At 34.3% G+C, this 22,769-nt stretch overlaps 1 protein-coding gene across 1 annotated transcript in view; it reads right to left on the bottom strand.

Moving 5' to 3' along the window:
* LOC129280424 (lactadherin-like) overlaps positions 1-22,769 on the bottom strand; it is a 43,826-nt gene that overhangs the window by 17,704 nt on the left and 3,353 nt on the right. Inside the window, exons 2-6 of the mRNA XM_064112487.1 lie at positions 20,607-20,673; positions 17,433-17,624; positions 8,502-8,606; positions 7,831-7,989; positions 3,424-3,588 (exon numbers count right to left, since the gene is read on the bottom strand). Of these exons, the coding sequence (XP_063968557.1) occupies positions 3,424-3,588; positions 7,831-7,989; positions 8,502-8,606; positions 17,433-17,624; positions 20,607-20,673 (688 nt within the window). The remainder of the gene's footprint in view (positions 1-3,423; positions 3,589-7,830; positions 7,990-8,501; positions 8,607-17,432; positions 17,625-20,606; positions 20,674-22,769) is intronic.

Raw genomic sequence — 22,769 nt, forward strand, 5'->3', positions numbered from 1 at the left:
TTGACAATTGAATACTTTCAAAGGTTCCGATACGCACAATAGCTTTTCTCTCCGTTGAGATCAAGATTAAGATTCCTCTGTCTCTTTCCCCAACACTGTTTCGACTTTAAGACATTTAGCATCGACAATATGCGTCAAATTTCCTGTAATCTAAATGATGATGATGATGATGATAGTGATGATGGTAAAGATGGCATGGATAATGTCGAGAAAGAAATCACGGGGAAACAGCACACCTCCACCACCACGACCACCAGCACAAACACTGGCATTGTTACTTCCACTTATCAAAAGCATAAAGAAAAACAAATAGTTTAAAATAATTTAATTAACTTGTAGCTGAAGCCTATTTTGCAAATTTAGAAATAAAGGATAAAGATAAGATTTAAGATTGAAGAAATGTATAGGCTATATAATCCTTGACAAATCAAAAATACAGGAAATTGAAAGATAAAAGAGGGAACATAAATAACGAAGCAATGGGGTGTGAAGGTAGAAATTACTAACAATTTGTAGAAATTTAGATCTTTATAAATTGTTGAACCTTACGATTGTTTATTCAAATAATATGTTTGTAATTGATCATCTATCAGAAAAGTAAGATATTGCTTTCGACAATATCAGAAATTATATTTTCTACACCTCTTTATTTGTGATATTTATAATTACCCCGTCATTAAAATATCAATCTAGTAAGGATTATTTTTACTTCCCCTTCCCTGAAATAATAAATTAAATGGACATTATTTGCTGTTCAAATGATATATAAGTGACACCACTAAATTTCTTTATACCGTGCATTGTCAATATTCATGCAGTAGGACTTATGCACAATCAACATACTCGATATGTTAGTACAATTTACATTTCCAATTATTAAATTTGCTTGATATATATTTTTTTTCCATTTAGTAGTAATCCAGTTTATGCTTCCAGATTTGCCATATGAGCTCGGCGTGTAGGGGAATATACCCATTATCTTTTTGCTGGCAAAAAGGGAGAAACAAAAGAAAGCGGAACATCGGAAGAAATTATGCATTGATTGATATAAATTATTTCTCGCTAATAAAACAAATGAGGAAGAATAAAAAAAGCATTGCGGAAAATGCATGACATTCACAGAATTCACAGAATTGACATTCACAGAATTATGAAAAGTGAAAAGATCATGAAAAGTGCGTTTACTCGCTTGATTCGCTCACTCCCATTTTCTCTTGTTTTTCTTCCTTACACACATCATACTTTTTATTTCGCCCTTGCCACATTGACATCATATATTTTGTTGAATATCAAAATAATATTTAGGTTTCTTTCCGTAACTGATGCAAATTTGATGCTTATTTTTTCCACCAAAATTGGTACGTAATTTGGTGTTGTTATCAAATTTTCTTGATCCATTTTTTTTTTCATTTAGTAGTATATGATATCAGATTTGACATATGAGCTCAGCGTGTAGGGGAATTTACCCATCATCGTTTTGCTGGCAAAAAGGGAGTATAAAGTGAATATGGTTATAATGAGCCATTTATGAATTCCATAATTCCAACGTATATGTGCCGAAGGCGGGAGGTCCTATTCTCAAAAATTAAGTATGTCACAATTAAATCTATCAAAACGGTCATCATGACTTGGGGAAAAGCGAAGATTTTACAAAATAACACGACTTTTTCCTCGTAAATTTCTTAACTATTCTGTTGATTTGAGAAGCAATACCTTTGTTTCTAGAAAGAAAAAAATGTCTGCTCTTTCATATTTACATTTACTAAAAATCCTGAAAATACTTTAGTTTGGCGCAATTAGCAATTGATTCGGAAAACACCGCCACAGATCCAAATACCAGCAATGTACCAAAACGGCTCCGCCGCAGGGAAAGGTATCGGGATTCGCGGGCCCGCACGCAAAGGGTTAATTATCACTCTCTTTTTTCTTCGTCCTATTTTATTCGAGGAGAAAATTGAACAATTAATATTTTTGTGAGAAGTTTGAATATGATATTAATAAGCGTAACAATATCAATAATTCTTTTTTATAATGGTATGGGCTATAAAAACACAAACGAATATGAACCATTATTTACCTGATCTTAAGTTTATGAAGAGAGAGTTTGGCTGCAGCGGAAATGAAATTGATATGATTACAATCATTTTATGACATAATATATAATTATAATATTTATGACTGTTTTCACAAAATATTACTAAACTTTGAAATTCAATAACTTTGTTATTTGTTATCCGATTTTGATGAAAATTTCGGTATTTTGCTCAGTGAATTCTGCTTTGTATATAAAACTATAAATACTTTCAGCCGGGACCATCCCTTTTATACTAAAAAGAAGGTGAAAGAGAAGAATAATGATAATAATAATTATAATAACAATAACAATAACAATAATGATAATAATAATTATAATAATAATAATAATAATAATGGTTATTTATACACAAAAAGTATCACAGCGCTTACAATCAGAAATAAAATATAAATATAAATGTTACGTAACAAACATGTAGAATTATACACATTAAATTGCATCAATCATTGGTGTTCTCAACTAATACTAATAATGATAATATTAATAACAATAATAAATGAATAAATAAATAATGAGTGTGATGATTGCAGTGCGCAGACGAGAGTTGGAAATGACAGGCTTCTTTACTAATATATTTATAACGAGAACAATTTTGTGACAATGCTAAAAACAATGTATAAGACCTTTCCCCCGCCCCCCCCCCAAAAAAAAAAAAATCCCCAAACCGTGCACAATTGCAGGCAGAAAAAAGCCTTGACACAAGAATACTACCATACAGGCCTGCAAAAGACCTGATCGATAGCTCATGAATATTCATATAACAATAGCGAATGGGCGAGTAGTGTTGGGTGAGGAACATCGTACCGCTCGGTCATTGGTCAATTCCGAGCTGAATGTCTTCGCACATTCGCCTTTGCTCTGCCCATAGAAGTACGTGTATTGCTACACACAACCGTTATATCACACGTGTCAATAGGGGAAATCTTGATTCAGATCGCAGCAATATCCGAAATCAACTCTTGAAAATAATGATGCAAAAATACAATTTTACTCAAAAAATGTCTATGTAAACCACTATTTTTTATATGATAAAATGAATTGTGAATTCCTGGCCAGTATAACAACATAAAAAACAGAGAATATGGTGTTGATTTTCTGGCTGTAAAATTGGTTTAAAAAAATAAAGTTATCTGGGCACGCATACGTGCCAATGGCATTAGAGGGCTAAGGGCACGCATAGCTGCCAACGGCATTTAAAGAGTTAATAAATACTTGATTTAAGCTATCTTGATGATAATGGTGATGATTATGTATTTAGTTAAAAACTAATAGCAAAAGTAGTGGTAGTAATAGTAGTTCAACAATAGTTGCATAGCAGATATACTCACCAGGGCAACATATTACGGCTATAGTCTCGCTTTCGTTGATTCCACCAACTCTAGTCTCGTACCAGCACTCAGTTATGTTCATGACGTCATCAGGACACACCACTGATACAACCTCAGAAGGGGCGATGAAATCATACACCGCACCACTTACAGTAGCAAATACTCCTTGTTTGAGATGCGGGAATGTAAAGAAAGAAAATCACAAGCTTTGTCGAACAAATATATACATATACTACATATATACACATACATATATAGAACGTGTGACTGAACACGATGCTTCCATACATTGAATAAAAATATGAACGATTGTATCATGTAGACAGGTACTACAAGAACTAATCAGCCTTCCCCTTTGCCCTTGCAATCATAAAATCATATTTTGATAAGGTACCGGAGTCTTCAAGTGTTGAAATATTAGTTGTACATTAATCTTAATATTTTGTATAACAAGCTCCAATCTATTCCTTGCCATAGAAACCTATTTGTTAAAATGATACTTATAATAAACTGTGCCACTACCTTTGATTCCACTTACCCGAACCTCTTTTTTTCTAATCATTATGAATATTTAAGTAAAAAGGGGCACTTGAATTAAGAGCTAACTAGCATGCCGTATAGACAAATATCAATATGCAATGATGAGGATTGTAATGATGGTGATGATGATAATAATAATTATGATGATGATGATAATGATGATGATGATGACGATGGTGATTATGATGACTGTGACAATAGCGAGGATGACAATGACATGGATAGCCACGATGATCGGCAAATAATACTCAATAAGGTGTTAAATCCCGGGGAGTACTCAGTATTAATGTGTGATACGTATTTGCCGCGGTTGCGACCCCCATTTTCCCTTCCAGAGCATCACCAATTCAGAAAGCCATAAAAATTCTTATTTTTCCCCGTTCCGGAGACTCTCAAATTTATCATTTCTCGTTCCATTGCACACCCATCATAGTCCAGGATAGAAGAGGCATAACCTTGTTTTTTTATATATACAATATTTTTTAATGGTTTCTTGTCAATTCGAGGGTGCTGATTACGAATCTGAATGATGCCACTCGTGTAACCTTGAGCATTTTCCGCAAATTGGCCAAATCCAATATGGCCGCCAAAATATGCAAATTACCCATGAAAATCATAAAATTGTCCGCACACTGGCTATGAAATGCATGGAATTGTGTGGCAGGAGTGAAATACTCTCTGAAAAAATAATTTTTGACAAAATATTTATTTTCCTGATATTCAAAATGGCCGCCATAGGCCCTTGTATACTCTATTATGTACAATATGAATAGGGTAAACTAATTTTCACAAAAATGAGCACCAAACTGCAAAAAATTGCGATGTATGAACGAAATAATATATGCAAATCTTCATTACTAACAAGATATATCATTTATTATGTCATATATATGAACATTGACTGAAGTATGACTGAAGTATGAAGTATGACTCACACTTCCAGCCCCAGTCACTCGCACAGAGAATCACCACACCCCTTATACCAGAGAAAGTTTGATAGACAGTTACATGTAGACCAATCAGATCGAATTTAGAGATCACTCCCACCTTAAATTGTTACACCCCCAAAACTAATGATATAAATAAGACTTCTTGATTATTGGAGATAGAGAATACCAACGATAAAATACTAGACCCACACGAATCCTGACTGACTGACTTCAAGACTTAGATGTCCATCCAGTATTAATTTAACTTCACTTCGAATCTTAATCTTATACTTCGAAATTATTTTATATTCATCGTCTTCTATTATATCTGAATCTTCATGTACTTCGAACTGTAGCTGAATATTGATGATTAAATACTTTGTGATTTGAACTGCATACCTTTCGCCAAAGTTTCCTTATTACGCTTCCCTTCAATAATCACCGAACCGATCCCAACACGACATTATAAATATCCCATGTATGTGATGAATGTTGTATTTTGATATTCAAAATGGCTGCCAGAGGCCCTAAAAGTGCTATGCACAATGAGAAAGAGGAGCAAAGAAATCACGAGAGTGAGCACCAAAATGCATATACATGTGATAAATTAATGGGATACTGTCTAAAAACGTATTTTCTAACGAAATATATCATTCAGGTTTCAATTTTGTGTTAAATACTGTATTTTGACTTTCAAAATGGCCGCCATAGACATTAACAGTAATAATTATGTACAATGCAAAGTGGGAAACCAATATTCACAGGAGTGAGCACCATAAATGCACGTAATAGCGATCTATGAGTAAAATATTGTCTGAAAGCATAATTTCTATTAAGATATATAATTCATTCTGCCAGTTAGGTGATAAACACTGTTATTGGAAAGTCAAAATGGCCGCTACAGGCCCTTACGGTATTATGCACAATGTGAATGGGAACAAATTATTTCAACAGAATTTGGCTTTGCTTGGCCAAATGGTGATGTATGAGTGAAATATAGTCTGAAAACATGATTTATAACATAATATATCATATCTTATGTAATTTAGGTGATAAATACTGTATTTCAACATTCAAAATGACTGCCATATGCCCTTTTTGTGAACATTATTTGTCTCCACTCAAATTGTATATTATACGATAAGGGCCTATTGTGGCAATTTTCAATTTAAAAATGCAGCATTTATCACCTTAATTACACAACATTATGATATATCTAGTTAGAAACCATGGTTTTAGACAATATTTCACCCTTACATCACAACTCACAATTATATGCAATATTTAGAGTCAAGCAAAGCCAAATTCCGTCAAAATTATATGTCCCATGTTACAATGTACATAATACTTTTAGGACCTATGGCAGCCATTATTTTATTTCAAAGTACAGCATTTATTACCTCCACGACCAATATGTGATGTATTTAGTTAGAAATCATGTTTAAGACAATATTTTTACTCGTACATCACAGTTATATGCATTTTATGATTCTCACTCTTGTGAAAATTAGTTTCCCTATTCGCATGTTACATAATTTACTTAGGGCTTGTAGAGGTTATTTTGAATGTCAAAATACAGTATTATCACCTATATGGCAGAAGAAATGCTATAATAAAAAAATATGTGTTTTCAAATAACATTTTACTCATACAACAGGATTATATGGATGTCATAGTCAAGCAAATCAAAATTCTTACAAAATTATATGTCCCCATTCACATTGTAGATAATACTGTTAGGACCTTAGGGGACCATTTTGAATTTCATAAAACAGCATTTATCTCATGCATGACAAACGAAATGATATGTCTTGCTATAAAACATGTTGTGAGACAATATTTTACTCGTAGATTACAATTACATGCATTTTATGTTTCTTACTCGTGTGAAAATTAGTTTCTCCATTCGCATTGTACATGATAAATATAGGGCCTATGGCGGCCATTTGGAATTTCAAAATACAGCATTTATCACATAAATGGCATATTAACAATAATGTTTTTAGTCAGTAGTCCTCTCGTTTATCTTAATAATATGCATTTTAGTGATCACTCTTGTCATTTTTTTGGCCCCGGCCTTAGCCTTTGTACATAATACTATTTTGGCCAGTGGCGGCTATTTTACATATAAAAATACAGCAATGTTCCCATATATGACATAATAAATGATATATCTCGTTAGTAATGATGATTTGCATATATTACTTCGTTCATACATCGATTTTTTGCGGTTTAGTGCTCATTTTTGTACATAATAGAGTATACAATGGCCTATGGCGGCCATTTCGAATATCAGGAAAATAAATATTTTGTCAAAAATCGTTTTTTCAGAGAGTATTTCACTCCTGCCACACGATTTCATGCATTTCATAGCCAATGTGCGGACAATTTTATGATTTTCATGGGTAATTTGCATATTTTGGCGGCCATATTGGATTTTGCCAATTTGCGGAAAATGCTCAAGGTTACACGAGTGGGATCATCCAGATTCGTAATCAACACCCTCGAATTGACAAGAAACCATCAAAAAATATTGTATATATAAAAAAACAAGGTTTGGTCAAGTTTCTATGGGGCCTATCCTGGACTATCATGAACTACTCAGCCGGTCGGAGCGACGAGCTCCGACGCCCGCAGCTAGCTTGCGCAAGCCCGATATGAATCTAGCAAGACGCGCGCGTGTTTTTTTCTTTTTTTTTTAAATATAGCCGCTACCAATTACGCCTACGATCTAATGAGTTCCGGAGATTCTGCTTTTTTATGTGGTCAGTTCCAGAGCATTGCATTTTAGCAATCGTTGATCCAAGAGCCGTTCCGGAGACCCCCGTTTTAAGACCAAGATTTAGTTCAAGAGCCCCCGACCCCCGGCTTTGGCGCGGCACATAGGTATCCTGTTATAATTTGAGAACCCCCCCCCCCCCCCCTGGGTGTTGAATACCTTCAAAACCTAGGTACTGACATGCCAGCTGAGAAAGATTCATGTTCCATTGTTGTTGATGTATCAAGACATACGTGTTAGAGCGCGGACGGGATGTCAGAGCTAGTGGTCCCTCGGATACATTATCACCAAGAAGCTTTACAGACAGGATATTCATGTCTATAGATTTCGATCCAATAAAAACACAAAATTTTATTAATATTATCATTAAGAAATGGTTCAAGGACTGCTTGATCCTTCAATTATTGATTGGGTGTAAATGAAATACAAAACCATAATTCTTTTTAAAATATTGATATTTTCCAGCGATCTTGCAATACCGAGTGAGTGAAAGAAAATGAACACAGAATAGATTAGATCCCAAAACACAAAGTTCCTACTGGATAATTATTTAATGGGACAAAAAAAATCCCAATGCCAAAATGGTTTTATGCATCATCGGCTTTAGGGAGGATTGTTTCTACCAAAGGACTCGTGTGTGTGCGTCGCAGATTCAATTTTTAGATTAAATGGGATTTATTCATTATTTCTATTTTTATTTCATATAGACAATGAAGTGTATGATAATATTGCTGCAAGTAAATGGATTCACATCGTGGCAAAGAATTGCAGGAAATAAAGTCTAGATTTAGGTTTAGGATTGAGCTAGGATTAGGGTTAGGGTCACTTACCATTCTCGCATCTGTTACCCTGGTAACCATTGATGCAGATACAAGAGAATCCAATTTCTGTTTCCTCACAAGTTCCTCCATGCAGGCAAGGGTTCGAAAGACATGCTGCAATAGCACGGACAGAACGAAAGATGGATAACATATATATATCGTTTGTAGGACATAATAGTGTTTTTTATGTTTGATAATATGTAAAGACATTACCCGGTAGCAAAACTGACATTTACATTATACCGATTAATGATAATAATAAAAACATCATATTTCCCGATGGTTGCCACTTCAGTTCCGAAAACTGTTCTCCCAGCGAGCCCTGCTTAACACGATTGTTATTATTACCCCGGTTGGAGCACATCTGACTAGATCGGGTGCTTGAGCTTTCGAGGAAGTTCTTCCTGCCGGGTAACCATTTACCTCACCTGGGTTGAGTGCAGCACTATGTAGAAAAAAATATTGCTGAAGGAAAACACGCTATGGCTGGGAATCGAATACTCGTCCCTCAGATTGAAAGATGAGAGTCTTAACCCCTAGACCATAATGATATTCTATGAAAATCTTTTTGTTATTGTTGTATGATCATAATCCACCATCACTTTATACTTAAGAAAATGTGATATATCGGTATTGATTGTGGCATCAACCAAATTTACTTTATCAATATTTTCGATATTATTGTTTGTCAAGGGGAAAAATCATTTGCAAAGAGAGTAACGCGTATCCTCATATTGAACCATACATTTGATATACGCTCTCTTCTATTACAATTGACAATGATTTATTGCGACCGGTGGAAACTTATATTACTCCACTTACATGCTGCCCACGATAAGACATTTTTTTGTATTGAAATGGTTGTCACATATTTTCCAACTTACCGAAGCCCCCCCCCCCCCCCGAAAAAGATAAATAAATGAATGAATTAATTAATTAATTAACTAAAAATAAATAAATATATAAAAAGAAAAAAAAACATTCATTTATTATTTAATTAGTAAATCAAAAGAAAAATCATATCAAATAAAAACTAGAATGAAAATACACATTCACATTTCATGAACAAGTTGTACATATTTTGTTTAACATGGTCATAAATTATACAATAAATCCATATCCCATATGATTATACAAAATATACATCAAACTTCAAGATACCGGAAATTAATACGTTTCAACAATTACAAAATAAAATATTAACAAGATGTATTAAATTAATTACCAAAGAGAAAAAAACAATGACAAAAATTGATGTTCATCCTCCCACCCCAACCCCCTCCCCAGGTATAGAGCACCCTCCCCTTTATGCCTACTCTACATGGAAAGGACTCCAAGTTCCCGTATTTTCATGCGTTTTCTGCAAGAAAAATATTTGAGAAACAAGTACGTGTTTTTGCTTAATTGTTTTTTTTTTTGGGGTGGTGGTGGTTTTGTCTCTCGCTCTATATATACCTCTGCCTCTCTCTCCCTATATTTTCCTTTAATGTAGATTCTCCCATTTCTGAAATAAATTAATTAATCGATTGATTGATTAATTAATTGATGAATTGATTTGATTTATTTATTTACCAACAATATTCACATGTTTACAGGTTATGAAACAAATTGCATAACAGCTACAAATGTATAAAAATACGATGGTAAATGGGACCAGAAAATAGCACAAGTGCTAATCGAGCCTGGCCCTACAAAATAAATAGAAAATTATTCTTGTAAACATATAAAATAATAATACTAACGTTTTATTTAACCAGAATAGCCACTTCAGTTATGCAACTGCTCTACCATCGGGTCCTGCATAAGTATGTTATTATATTATATTCCATAATATTTCTTCAAATTGATGATTAAAAGAATGATAGGTCTATCATTAATCATCTAGTACTGCTGTCCCTAAAATGTTTACAAAATTGACATAAGCAACAAACGGGATATTTCTATCAGGTCAGTTATCATTGTCATAACGTTAAGTAATATATATGTATCAGCTGCTAAATTATCTTCTGCTCCTCAGAGGCCAGTGTACCATTTGTATCGATGATTGATTGGCAACCAATTGCAAATATTGTTATTTCTTGAAAATTAAAATGGATGAATTTAAATGCTATCGGTGGTCAACGTTGACCAAAAAATCGAGAGGGTCAGTTACGTTTTGTATAATAATCAACCTTTGTATTCTCCCAATACCAATTTATATGAATATCTGACCTCAATTCAATAAATGAAATTCTGAAATAGCAATATTATCTGTTATACAAGAGTTTATATACAAGCTATCCGCCAAATGTTGCGAATATTTTACAGATGTAGTCATTTCCATGGCGTTTGTGCACAAGGGTCATTTAATCAAATTGCATTTTTTCCTCCATTTTTAGCGAATAGGGCCCCAGACAAATTAATGTTACCGTAGTATTCAGGTATTATCGTATATATGAACAGGGTATAGCTGAAAAAAAAAATTCAAGGTGTCGGAGGTATTACCTGGGATTGCCAATATAAACATCGTCTTACTCTTTGATAAAACAATTCGCAAATTCAGTGGAGGTTTATGCAAAAATGACTCTTTAAAATCAAACTGATGATTGTTTATATAAGAAGAAAACACAATTAAGAAAACTAACGAAAAGTACCAAAAAATGCATATTTATTGACTCTATTTCAGTGTGTTTGGTTGTTTGAATTTGCATTTCAACAACATAATAGAAAAAAAATGTACAAGGCATAATACAGAACATAAGCAAAAATTACATTAGTTAAAATTTAGTTAGAAATAATAAGGCCTAAAACAAAGAAACATGAAACAGCTATCGTGGAGTAATTTTCATAAATCATTATTTCATAAAGGTGTTTTAGGAGACAAGTATATCCCCTGATCAAGAGTCATGTAAAGACCATGAATTATAATTAATACAATAAAAGTCTTTCCGGTTGATTATGAAAACCAGGTCTGATGACAACATGACAATTGCTTGAAAACTAATTAAGCAGTTCGAATCGGAAGTTTTTTCCTAATTTTCGCCATATAGTGTGTTGTTACCTTGGCAATAACATTTCTGAAACACACACGAAATTGTGTCTTACACATCTGCACCTCAATACTAATGTGTGTGCCAGATTTCATGAGAATTTGTTAAAAAGAGAGGAAGTAGTTATAACTGCAAGATTTTTACCTTATTTTTCCATAATATATTGTTTCCATGGCAACACAATTTCCAACACATGGGAAAATGTGTCTTGCACATCTTTATTACAGGCCAATATATATATATATCTGACGGTCAATTGGATCGGGGTCGCCCTAGCCACTAACCCGTCTCTGTGGTCTAGTGCACTGGGTAAGGCACCGGCGTTCAAAGCTGGGGGCCCGGGTTTGATTCCCGGCAGAGACATTTTTTCGGCATCACCAATTTTTCCAAAAAGGGTAGATAGCTCTGGGGAACCTTGATTTAAGCTACGCCTACCATTGTTCTCTTCATCCGTTTCTTTCACACTATATATATATATATATATATATATATATATATATATATATATATATATATATGTATGTATAAATATATATACATACCTACAACCCCCTCTACCACCACCTCTTCTGACTGTTTATGCATCTGCATTCAGAAATTTTGGCGCATTGAGATTTCAGAACAAACAGAATATCTGTTCAAAATGGATCTGAATTTAAGAACTAAGTGAATGCAAAATAATGCACGAGTATTGACTTTTGCACTGGCACTAGACTATATCGGACCACGTTAAATTTATAAATTCTGCCATTTTCTCCCATTTTGTTCACTGTTCCCGCTGTCAGATTTTTAAGCATACCCTATTTTAATCCATATACATATACAAAGGAGAGAATTTCATGCTTTTATCTGCCGTGTCCATATAATTTCACTAACAGACCAGACTAATTAGACACTTCAGTTATACCCTGAATGAAAAAAAAAAAATCATCACTTGCCGTAACTGAAATTAAGACTCGCGTCAATTATAATTAATTGTTCATTCGAATAAGCGCATGATAACTATTAATCAGTTACAGTCTACTTGTCGACGTCATCAAGAATGTGTTCAGCATACCTACCATGCCTACTGGAGAAAAACAGTGTCGCACATTATGTGGAAATGTGAATTAACTATTGAAAATACTCAAATTTCACATCATGCTCCATACTGTAAACACACTTTTGGACACACTGTTAAAACTATGTGGAACACATTGTGGGACACCGTGGAACACACTGTGAACACACTATGGAAGACACTGTGGAAGTTGATCTGAACACACTGTGGAATACACTATGAACACACTATGAAAGATAATGTGGGAGTTGATGTAAACACACCGTTTACACCGTATAAAAGATAATGTGGGAGTCGATGTGAACACACTGTGGAAGTGTGGAACACACTGTTTGGACACACTGTGAACACATTTTGGAAGACACGGTGGGATTCAGTGTGAACACATTGTGAAACACACTGTGAACACACTTTAGGACCCTTTGTTCTTTGAGAGATATGTACTGTTATATTACGAGTTCAAATAAAACCCCAAATCAATTGTAATTGAAATTGTATGCTGATATTGTGTATTATATTTTGACATTTTTTTCATCTCCAAGGCTTGCATTTGCTCCATGTGGTACATGCTTTAAAACCAATGTAAATAGTTTTAAATGTCAATCGATTTCTGAAACTTGTCACTCATTCATACATCTATCCGCTCTTTGAACAGTTTTTTACATAAATGATATTCAATTTTCTTCAAATATTTTAACTTTTATACAATTTGCAGATGATATTAGTATATTTCTTACTCATAATGATATTTCCTTTATAACCTACACTCTAAACAATTAACAGCAAAATGTAAGCAATTGGCTAAAATTTAATAAATTAGTTATAAATGTGTCTAAAACAAATTTCGTTGTATTTAGTAACATTAATTATGATATTAAGGACATTAAATTACAAATGAATGGATTTCAATTATTACATACAAATCATTCAAAATTTCTAGTTATCCGTATTGATGAACTCATGTCATGGAAATATCATATCGAAGATGTCTGTGTTAAAATATTTCAAGTTGTCAGTGTATTGTATCGCTTACGTCATGTTCTCCCGCCTAAAATACTTCTTTCCATTTATAATACCTTGTTTCTCACACATATTTCATATTGTAACATTATCTGGGCTTGTTGTTCAAAATATCTATCTGATAGAATATTCAAATTGCAGAAAAAAGCGGTTCGCCTGATTTCCAATTCTTCATATTATTCACACTCTGCTCCATTATTTCATAAACTCAAACTATTAACTGTGTATGATATCATGAATCTACAAATTGGAATTTTTATGTATAAATGTAAACATCGTCTACACCCTCCTCATATTTCTGATATATTTCCCCTTAATATAGATTTACATTATTATGAATCCCGATCTGCCAATGACTTTCGTTTTCCAAAAGTTCAAACACCATATGCTAAATCCACTCTTTTATTCACTGGCCATAAACTGTGGAATTCATTTCCAAAAGAAATTAAAAACTCAGTATCACTCCATTCCTTCAAACGTAATTTCAAAAGGCATCTGATTGATACAAATTTAACAAATAACAGTCGAGCTTAAAAATCAAACTTATCTTTTCTTTTTTTTTGTATTGTTTATGTCATTACTTATGTTATTATTCTTAATTCTTTTTTCATATGTAACGCTATTTGTTTTTTTATGATTGTGTTGATTTTTCTTAACTATTATTTTGAAAGTTATGAATGAGAGCCATATTCACATGCTATATATTGTAAAAAAATATCTATTTTGATAGCACTAATCTGTTTATTTTATGTTGGGTGACTTATTTTGTCTTCTTTGGCTCCCCCACAATAATGTAAATTTCTTAGTGTTATTTTTGAATACCCTACTCGGTTCACTTTCCTTTCCTTTTCAATTATGTTTATTTCCTATTTTGTACATATTTGTAACGTTTTTTTATATATTATTGTGGAAATAAATGATTTGATCGATTGATTGATTGATTGATTCAGCTTCTGTCAGCTCATTGAACAATCGAGGCCAACAAAAAGTATTGCAAACGAATAATACCAAACTGTAATCTCAACAAGCATCCTTTAGGCTCCGCGGAATCAGGGGAGGAGGTATCTAATTGTGGTTGTCTATTGAGTCAGCCCCCCCCCCCCCCACTTTTAAAACAGTTGCGCGACCCCTCCTCTCTGATGCTATACCAGGGGCCCGTCTTACAAAGAGTTGCGATTGATCCGATCAATCGCAACTATAGAACGTCAACATATAAAATGCATATTTGTTATAAAAAAACTCTAGATATGATGTATACTTATTATCTTGACAATTTGGTGTGTTCTCCTTTGTTTACAAAGAACATTTTGCAAATTTCCTGTAGAAAGTTATGACACTGTTGGATTTTCATAGAGTTACGATTGATTGGATCAATCGTATCTCTTTGTAAGACGGGGCCCAGATGATTAAGGTCCATAATATACTTCAATTAATAATTGGGCAACCTTCAATTGCAAGGAAATACAGTTATTGAACATTTTGGGTACATGCACTTAATTATTTCCAACCTCACACTTATCAAGGTAACATTATAATGTCACAATAACGGTAACTGGACTGCGATGAAATTTCTTTCCAATCTACGGTGAGTTTTTTTGTTCAGCGTCATGTATATAATGATAACTTAAATTCTTACAGTTCGACCATGGACCTACTAGATTCTTAATTACATTCGAACCTCCAATGTTTGATCAATAAACCATTTAGCCATCAAGTGGGAGTTAATCATACGTAGACAGGCTACCCCTATACGCACAAACAAACTTTAATTGAGAAATCAAAACTTGCCCCCCCCCCCTTTATGCCACGTAAAATTCTGCTAGTAATTATACAAAGAACAACAACAACAAAAATAATGATGATAATAATAATTATGATATAATATTGATAATCATAATAATAATGATGATGATGATGATGATGATGATAATAAGAATAATAATAATAATAAAATGACAATAGACACTTTGGAGCATCATCTATCCAGAAATTATTTATCCCTAGTCGCACTACAAATGTTCATTTTTTCCACCTCATTCATTAAATCCGCTGCTTTTTAAATCATCTCTATAACATGAGAAACCCAAAGAAAAATTCATCAGTATAATACATTTACAACAAAGGGAATATAATCAACCTAAGTATATACAGTAATACACTATACATGGAAATGAAAGGATCAGCCTCGGTGCTCCTATTCTACAAGTAAATTTTTCATGTTAGTGCAAAAGAATCTTACTAGAAAGCTCTAAATAATTTTTAAAAGAGGGGTATATTTGATGTAATAATCCTTTACCCAGCTGGAATTGTGAGGGTTTTTTCACATCCCTTACTACCTATATAGTTCACTGTACTTTTGAATGTAAGATGCACGATATGCTATTGGCTTATGTTCCCTTTTCAGTGTTGGGATCTCTCTTTCACTCTCTCTCTTCCACTCTCTCCATCTCTCTCTTTTTTTCAAAACTAATCATCATGGAAAATTGTGAAATTTAAATTCGGTTTTCCTTGTATGATTATAAGAAAATAGAAGTAGCGTACAGAACCCCACACAGAGCACGGGTATCTATCATATTAAAGAGCCTACATCTAATCTTCTGAATAATACAAATATTTCAAAAACTGACTTATTTTGTTTTCATTCTTGTGTTTCGACAACATTTTCATCTTCAAGTGCAACCGGAAATCGCATGAAGACTGGTAGGTAGCCTGGCAATATAATCACCTTTCCATGAGATAATATCCTGTTTACCCAATCGAGTGTTTGGGATATTAATTCTCAACTAAAAACAACTTATACTTTCAGTTTAGATATTAAACATTGCCGCAGATAATAATAATAATAGTGATAATAACAACAATGATGATAATTATATATAGAATTTATTAGGCGCCGATTATCTAGTTGCCTATTCAATGCCACACTTTATATTACCCCGGCTTTAGCTCCAGCTGCGTAAGGCGTTTGGTGCATTGAGGATTAATCTTGCCGGGTACCCATTCACCTCACCTGGATTGAGTGCAGCACAATGTGGGTACATTTCTTACTGAAGGTAAACACGTCATGTCTGGGATTCGAACCCGAGTCCCTCTGATTAAAAGACGAGAGTGTTAAACACTGATTACAACGCCTCCACAATAATGGAATCATTCCAAGGTATATAAACTTTTCTATAATAGAAACAGATTTTTATGAAGGAGATGAACAATACAACAAAATATCAAGTCCACCCCAGAAAATGTTGAATAAATAGAGAAAAATCAAACCAGCATTACGCTGAAAATTTCATCTAAATTAGATGTAAAATAAGAAAGTTTTAAAGTGTCGCTTATTTTTCACAAAACCAGTGATAATTATTCACAACTCAATGATATGCAAATGAGATGGTCGATGATGTCCCTCACTCACTACTTCTCTTTTTTTCCTACTGTTTGAATTATACAATATTTCATTTTTTACAGATTTGACAATTTAATTAAACATATAGTATCAATCGATTCCACGTGTTCCTGGAGGAATTAATCGTTGTTTCATTTGACAATGATAAGAAAATTAGAATATTTCATATTTCATATAATAAAATACAAAAGAAATACTGTAGTGAGTGGATGGCGTCATCGGTCTCCTCATTTTCATGCCGACCAGGATGTGAATATGACTGTTATGTGAAATTAAGAGAAACTTTAAAATGTCATAACTTTCTCAGTTTACATCCGATTTTGATGTTATGGTTGTTGGATTGTTCCCTTTTTATTCAAATCAACCTTTTTTGGGGATGGACTTGTCCGTTAAGTAATTAAATGGCCAAATGCCTATGCACGTAGGCCTACCTGGTTCAGTGCAAAAATAATGACGAGCGTCCTCAGAAATCTGATGATCTTTGGATATCTCTTGAGTTATCCAATCCAGATCGGGTGTTAGGAGTTTCGGTATGTATTGCACAGTGTCGCCATTCTCTCGAGTAATGGTTGGACAAGACGTCATGGTCACGTGAGGACACACATCATGGACGTCAAACGATGCTGCATTAAAAGGTTTTGAAGGGATGCATTAAGTTCAATCTTAAAAAATGGTGTTTATTATTTGCTTGACTTCAAATCTACATTGAAATAAACAAAATATGTAAGACAGGAATTTGAAAATTTCGAGTATATCATATGAAGACATGAACAAATCGAATTTCAATAATCAATTTCATTTGTTATATGAAATGTCATTTCCGGGGACTTATCACTGCAAAAGCTCTGGTTTTGATTTAACACCAGCCCGGAATCTATATATGTCCACACCAGAGAAGTGTTAAACAACACCAATTTCGTGTTGGTCTAACACCAGATAGGTGTTTGTACAGCACCTATTAGTATTAAAACATCATCGGTTTGATTCCAAACTGGTGTTGTTTCAATACTTCTCTGGTGTGGATATATATAGATTCCGGGCTGGTGTTAAATCAACACCGGAGTTTTGGCAGTGTATCACAAGAAATATGAGGAGCCGCTCGCCTGTGATGTCACAAATAAAAAGCTTTGAAAATTCGTTATTCTTCGACATAATAACTTTCACCGTTCCTTTTCGTTTTTATTAGAAACAAGTTATCGTCAGGGTAACTGTTTAAAATATGTTATGCATATATAGGCTTTTTTTAAGCCGCGTTGGCCTATATTGGTCTTATCATAATTGTCATGGGTTGTTATGAGTCACTTGGACAAATTCTATTCATGTATTTATTTATTTATTCATTCATTCATTCTTTCAATTGTTTATTTATCTATTTATTTGTAATTATCTTTATATTTGTTTACTTTTTACTCATTTATTCATCTATTTATTTGTTTATTCATATCATTTACTTATTTTTTTTTTATTTGTGTATTATTTTCCGTTCAATTATTTTCGTATCAAATGTCAAGGCTGGGTTAAGTAAAAGCAAACGTTATTATTGACTCCGAATCATGTCACAGCATTTAAGATGATTGTCATCTAACCTCAATAGAAAGGCTAATGAACATCAATATTTAATGCCGAGTATATACAACATGACACATGAAAACGTGAATTATTGACTATCAGTCAAAACACTCTACTCGGAAATAGGGGTTCTCGCGCACCATCGGAATATATTTTTAACGACGTTTTGTGTAATGTTTGAAGTGTTTAGTTAATGAATTTCGATGATCCCTTTGTCAAATCGTGTCGTGTTTTCATATTTTTTGCCTAGAAAATTAGAAAATCTTTTTTTAAAGTCTTTTTACAATGATTTAGATAGTAGAAATTGATTGCAATCGTTTTCTGGACATTCCTGGTAATATTTTATTAGGGGATGAAATGAAAGTTTATGCCAAAATGTTCATGCTTTTTTTCAAAGTTTTGCATCAGCAACTAATGGAAAACATCTACATTCGATACGAAAGAGGATTTATTATCAAGAATATTGTTATGCTTCATGACAGTATTAATGTCTTAATTTGCTTAGGTACAGGTCCGGTCCCACTGGCCGACGGACGTAAGACGTATTCATAACGGATGCAGCAGACAAGCAAAATTTCCGTTTTCATCCGCTTCAGACAATGGACAAAATGGGCGAACAATGAAATCACAGTGGACGGATGAAACACATACGCAAAGAGTAGGCCTACATAAGGAATACCTAACGTTTTCTAACGGATGGCAAGATTCTTTTCCGTTTTATAGCCTCTCTGCATCCGTATAGTGCAGTGGTATACCAGGCCTTTAAAGGGCAAATATTTCAAAATGTATTACTTTTGATTGCGATAAAATTGACACAAAAGAGCATCCTCCGTGTCTCATACTGCTTTCACACCAAGGCACGTTCGCTGGGTACAATCGCAGAGACCATACTCGGCGACCGATGAAATCATGATGTGAAAGCATTTCATTTTACTAAGCGACCGATCGTTTTGTTAAAAAAAAAATCGGTCGCTGAGTACGGTCTGAGAGGTACTTAAGCGACCGATCGCAACCGATGAAAGCTTGATGTGAAAGCACATCGTACTCAACGACCGATCGAAATGCAATACCCCCCCCCCCCCCCAATACATGCCCACGCGCTATCTCTACTTCCGCTTTGGTCTAGGTCAGCTATACAGCGACCGATCGCCCTGGGCCTGGCCAACTTTTTGACGGCGGTGTGAAAGCACGTCCGATCGGTCGCTCGGTACGGTCTCTACGACCATACCCTGCGACCTTGATGTGAAAGCAGTATTAGTCACACTTATTATACTGACTACAATACGATCGGTGGCATGCCTTTCAAGAGAGTACAATAGCTTTAATCGGGCTGGCATCGCATTTGTTGGTGTGCACGAAACCCCTATTTCCGACTCAACTCTTTCACGGCAAGCGAGTTTAATTCCAAGGTTAATTTAATCAATTCGATACGCTTGCTGCACAACGTCGTTAACGAAATTGCTTGTATCGATATATTTTAAAATAACGGTCTACTTATCAAATCTAGCATGAGAGATTTATATTACCCTAAAAATAATAATACCCCCTAAAAAAGATCCTGTTCAGCGAATCCTGAATTAAATCAAACTTAAATGGGTATAGACAAATGCAATGTGAGCATAACGGAAAATGCATTGAATTGTCAAGCTTACTGCGACTTATTATGGAATTTTTCGTGGATCCTTTGATCCAAAGCACCTGGGTTTGCTTCATCCAAACCATTATTTTATCCTAGATTATTGTATGTCCATTTTCCCAATACCTTAATAATATTGTCAATGCAAACGAAACCCACCTAATTGTATTGCATTACCACACACAAATAACTTTCATGTTTTAAATGAATACGAGAAGTTTACCTATGCAATATTTGTCAATATACTACGTACAGACGAGAAATTAATATAAATAATACAATCTCGTGCCACTAATCCACCATCATGCCTATAAAGTTCAAATAAAGTACGGAATGCTGACATAAACTGTTTAATGTATTTACATGTAGGCCTATAGTATTTTCGGGTAGGCCAATTTACCTGTTGCACAAAATGTAATCTCCGTCACGAGCAGGATGACAAAAGTAATTGCTCCTTGACCAGTTTCCTGAATATGATAAAAACATCAAATGATTTATTTATGAATACATGTAAACATCTAAATGATCATTCCAGCCAGGTTTTACCTTACATTTTGGTTTCTGAGAACTTTTACACATTACATAGCAGCATCTAGACCAGGGGTTCTCAAACTACGGCCCGCGGAGCTTCTCAATCCGGCCCGCGAGACTGCTGGGTTTTTTAATCACTTTTAAGTCACAATATGAAACATAGCTCAATATGATTACATTGTGTATCCATGTAGACATAACCGTAATAAAAGTAATGACAGTCAAATAAATTTGACTTTTAAACAAAGTTTAGTAGAGTCATTTCTGTCTGTTCGATCTACTTTCTTATTAGATGACCAGCGCTGTTCTCACCATGTTTGGATCTACATGCAGGTGCGAACGTGCATTTTCCACTATGAACATTTTAAAGAACTAATTCATACCGAAGCACCTTGACCAGTGAACATTTGCACCAGTGCCTTCGTCTGGCAATTACACATTTGGTGCCAAGGTTCAAGCAACTTGTTGCTGACAGACATTGAAAGTGACTAGGGGACTGACACCCTTATTAGAGTCTACAACAGACATGCTCTATTATTAAATCTACTTTGACTACAAAAAATATTGATACTTCAAGACATTATCTGTCTCCCCAATACCAGGTATATAGGTACAATCTAGATTCCTTTTAACAAAGTACTATGCAATTTTGTTATCATTAATATTGACTCTCGCTGTATTTTGAAATCTTTTCTAATATTGCCTGCATTCCATATGAAACTGTTGCATTAAATGCTCCCAAAATAAGGGCAACATTGCACAAGAGAGCATCTAGGACCCCGACCGCAAGGGTCTCTGCGCTTTGCGCAGGCCCTTTCAGGTTTACTTGGAGTCTCATCTGGCCCTTCAAATAAAAAGTTTGAGAACCCCTGATCTATATAGACATACATTACATCATGAAACTCACTCAATATCCACTATTCCTTTCTCTGCAATTGAATGAACCATGCGGAATATCAATCGAATGAAGAATTTCAGACAACCTATCCACGTAGCCTACCTATCCAACTCATCCTTTTTTTGCTAAATTCCAATTATAATTCTGATTCCAATTATCATTCACAAAATGATCAATCAGTGATTTGTAGTTATTACCTTTGCTTCTGAAAGCGAAATCAAAATCACAAGATTGACCCTGCGTATAAATATGATAATCCGCAAAAAAAGTATTAATACAAAGCATCGTTTGGAAAGTGTCTCTGGTGACATCAGAATTAAAATCCCTCCAAAACCAGGATCTACCGAAATCATAAAGATAGCTATATCATTTTAGCACTATTATACTCTACTGAATTAGCATTCTGACATTTGTCATCGGTGCACAACAATATCCGTTTCTCATCCTCGAACATGTCAAAGGTAATAGGTAATTATAATTGCACTTGTATACCGTGTTTAGACACACGACTCGGCTCGAGTATTGAATCATCAATGCAATCAGGAACGAACGCTGCGAAGAGGGCAACTGTGATCGCGTTTATACTGAAACAAAAAAAGCGAATTCGACACGACCCACGGATCACCAACGGAAGTAGAATAGACGTCACAAATGCGGGAAATATACTGTGTTTTACTTAGGTCATGCAGGTTCGATACAGTTTTCTGTTTACACACGAAAAAATAGGCGAGTCTGACTCGGCTCGGGGTTGAAACCTACGATTTTGGCGGATTAAAAATCCGTGTTCGACACGGCTCGCAAATCACACTGATCGCGTTTACACAGCATAAAATCGCCGTGTTGAGCACGACTCTGGTGTCGAACCCCCGAGCCAGGTCACTGTGTAAAAACGGTATAAGTCTCTTTGTATCCAAATCAACTTTTGGCGGGCTCAACTTTTACATATAAAGGGGAAGTCCACCCTGAAGAAAAGTTTGTGGTAAAATAGCCAATAATAATAATAATAATAATGATAAAACATTGGTGAAGGTTTGAGAAAAATTCATTATAATTAAAGAAAGTTATTAGAATTCAATGTTTTGGATTTGTTACGTCATAGTAGAGCAGCTGCCCCATATGTTATGTAATATAAAA

Source organism: Lytechinus pictus, chromosome 17 (assembly GCF_037042905.1).
Source record: "Lytechinus pictus isolate F3 Inbred chromosome 17, Lp3.0, whole genome shotgun sequence".
NCBI classification, from domain to species: domain Eukaryota; kingdom Metazoa; phylum Echinodermata; class Echinoidea; order Temnopleuroida; family Toxopneustidae; genus Lytechinus; species Lytechinus pictus.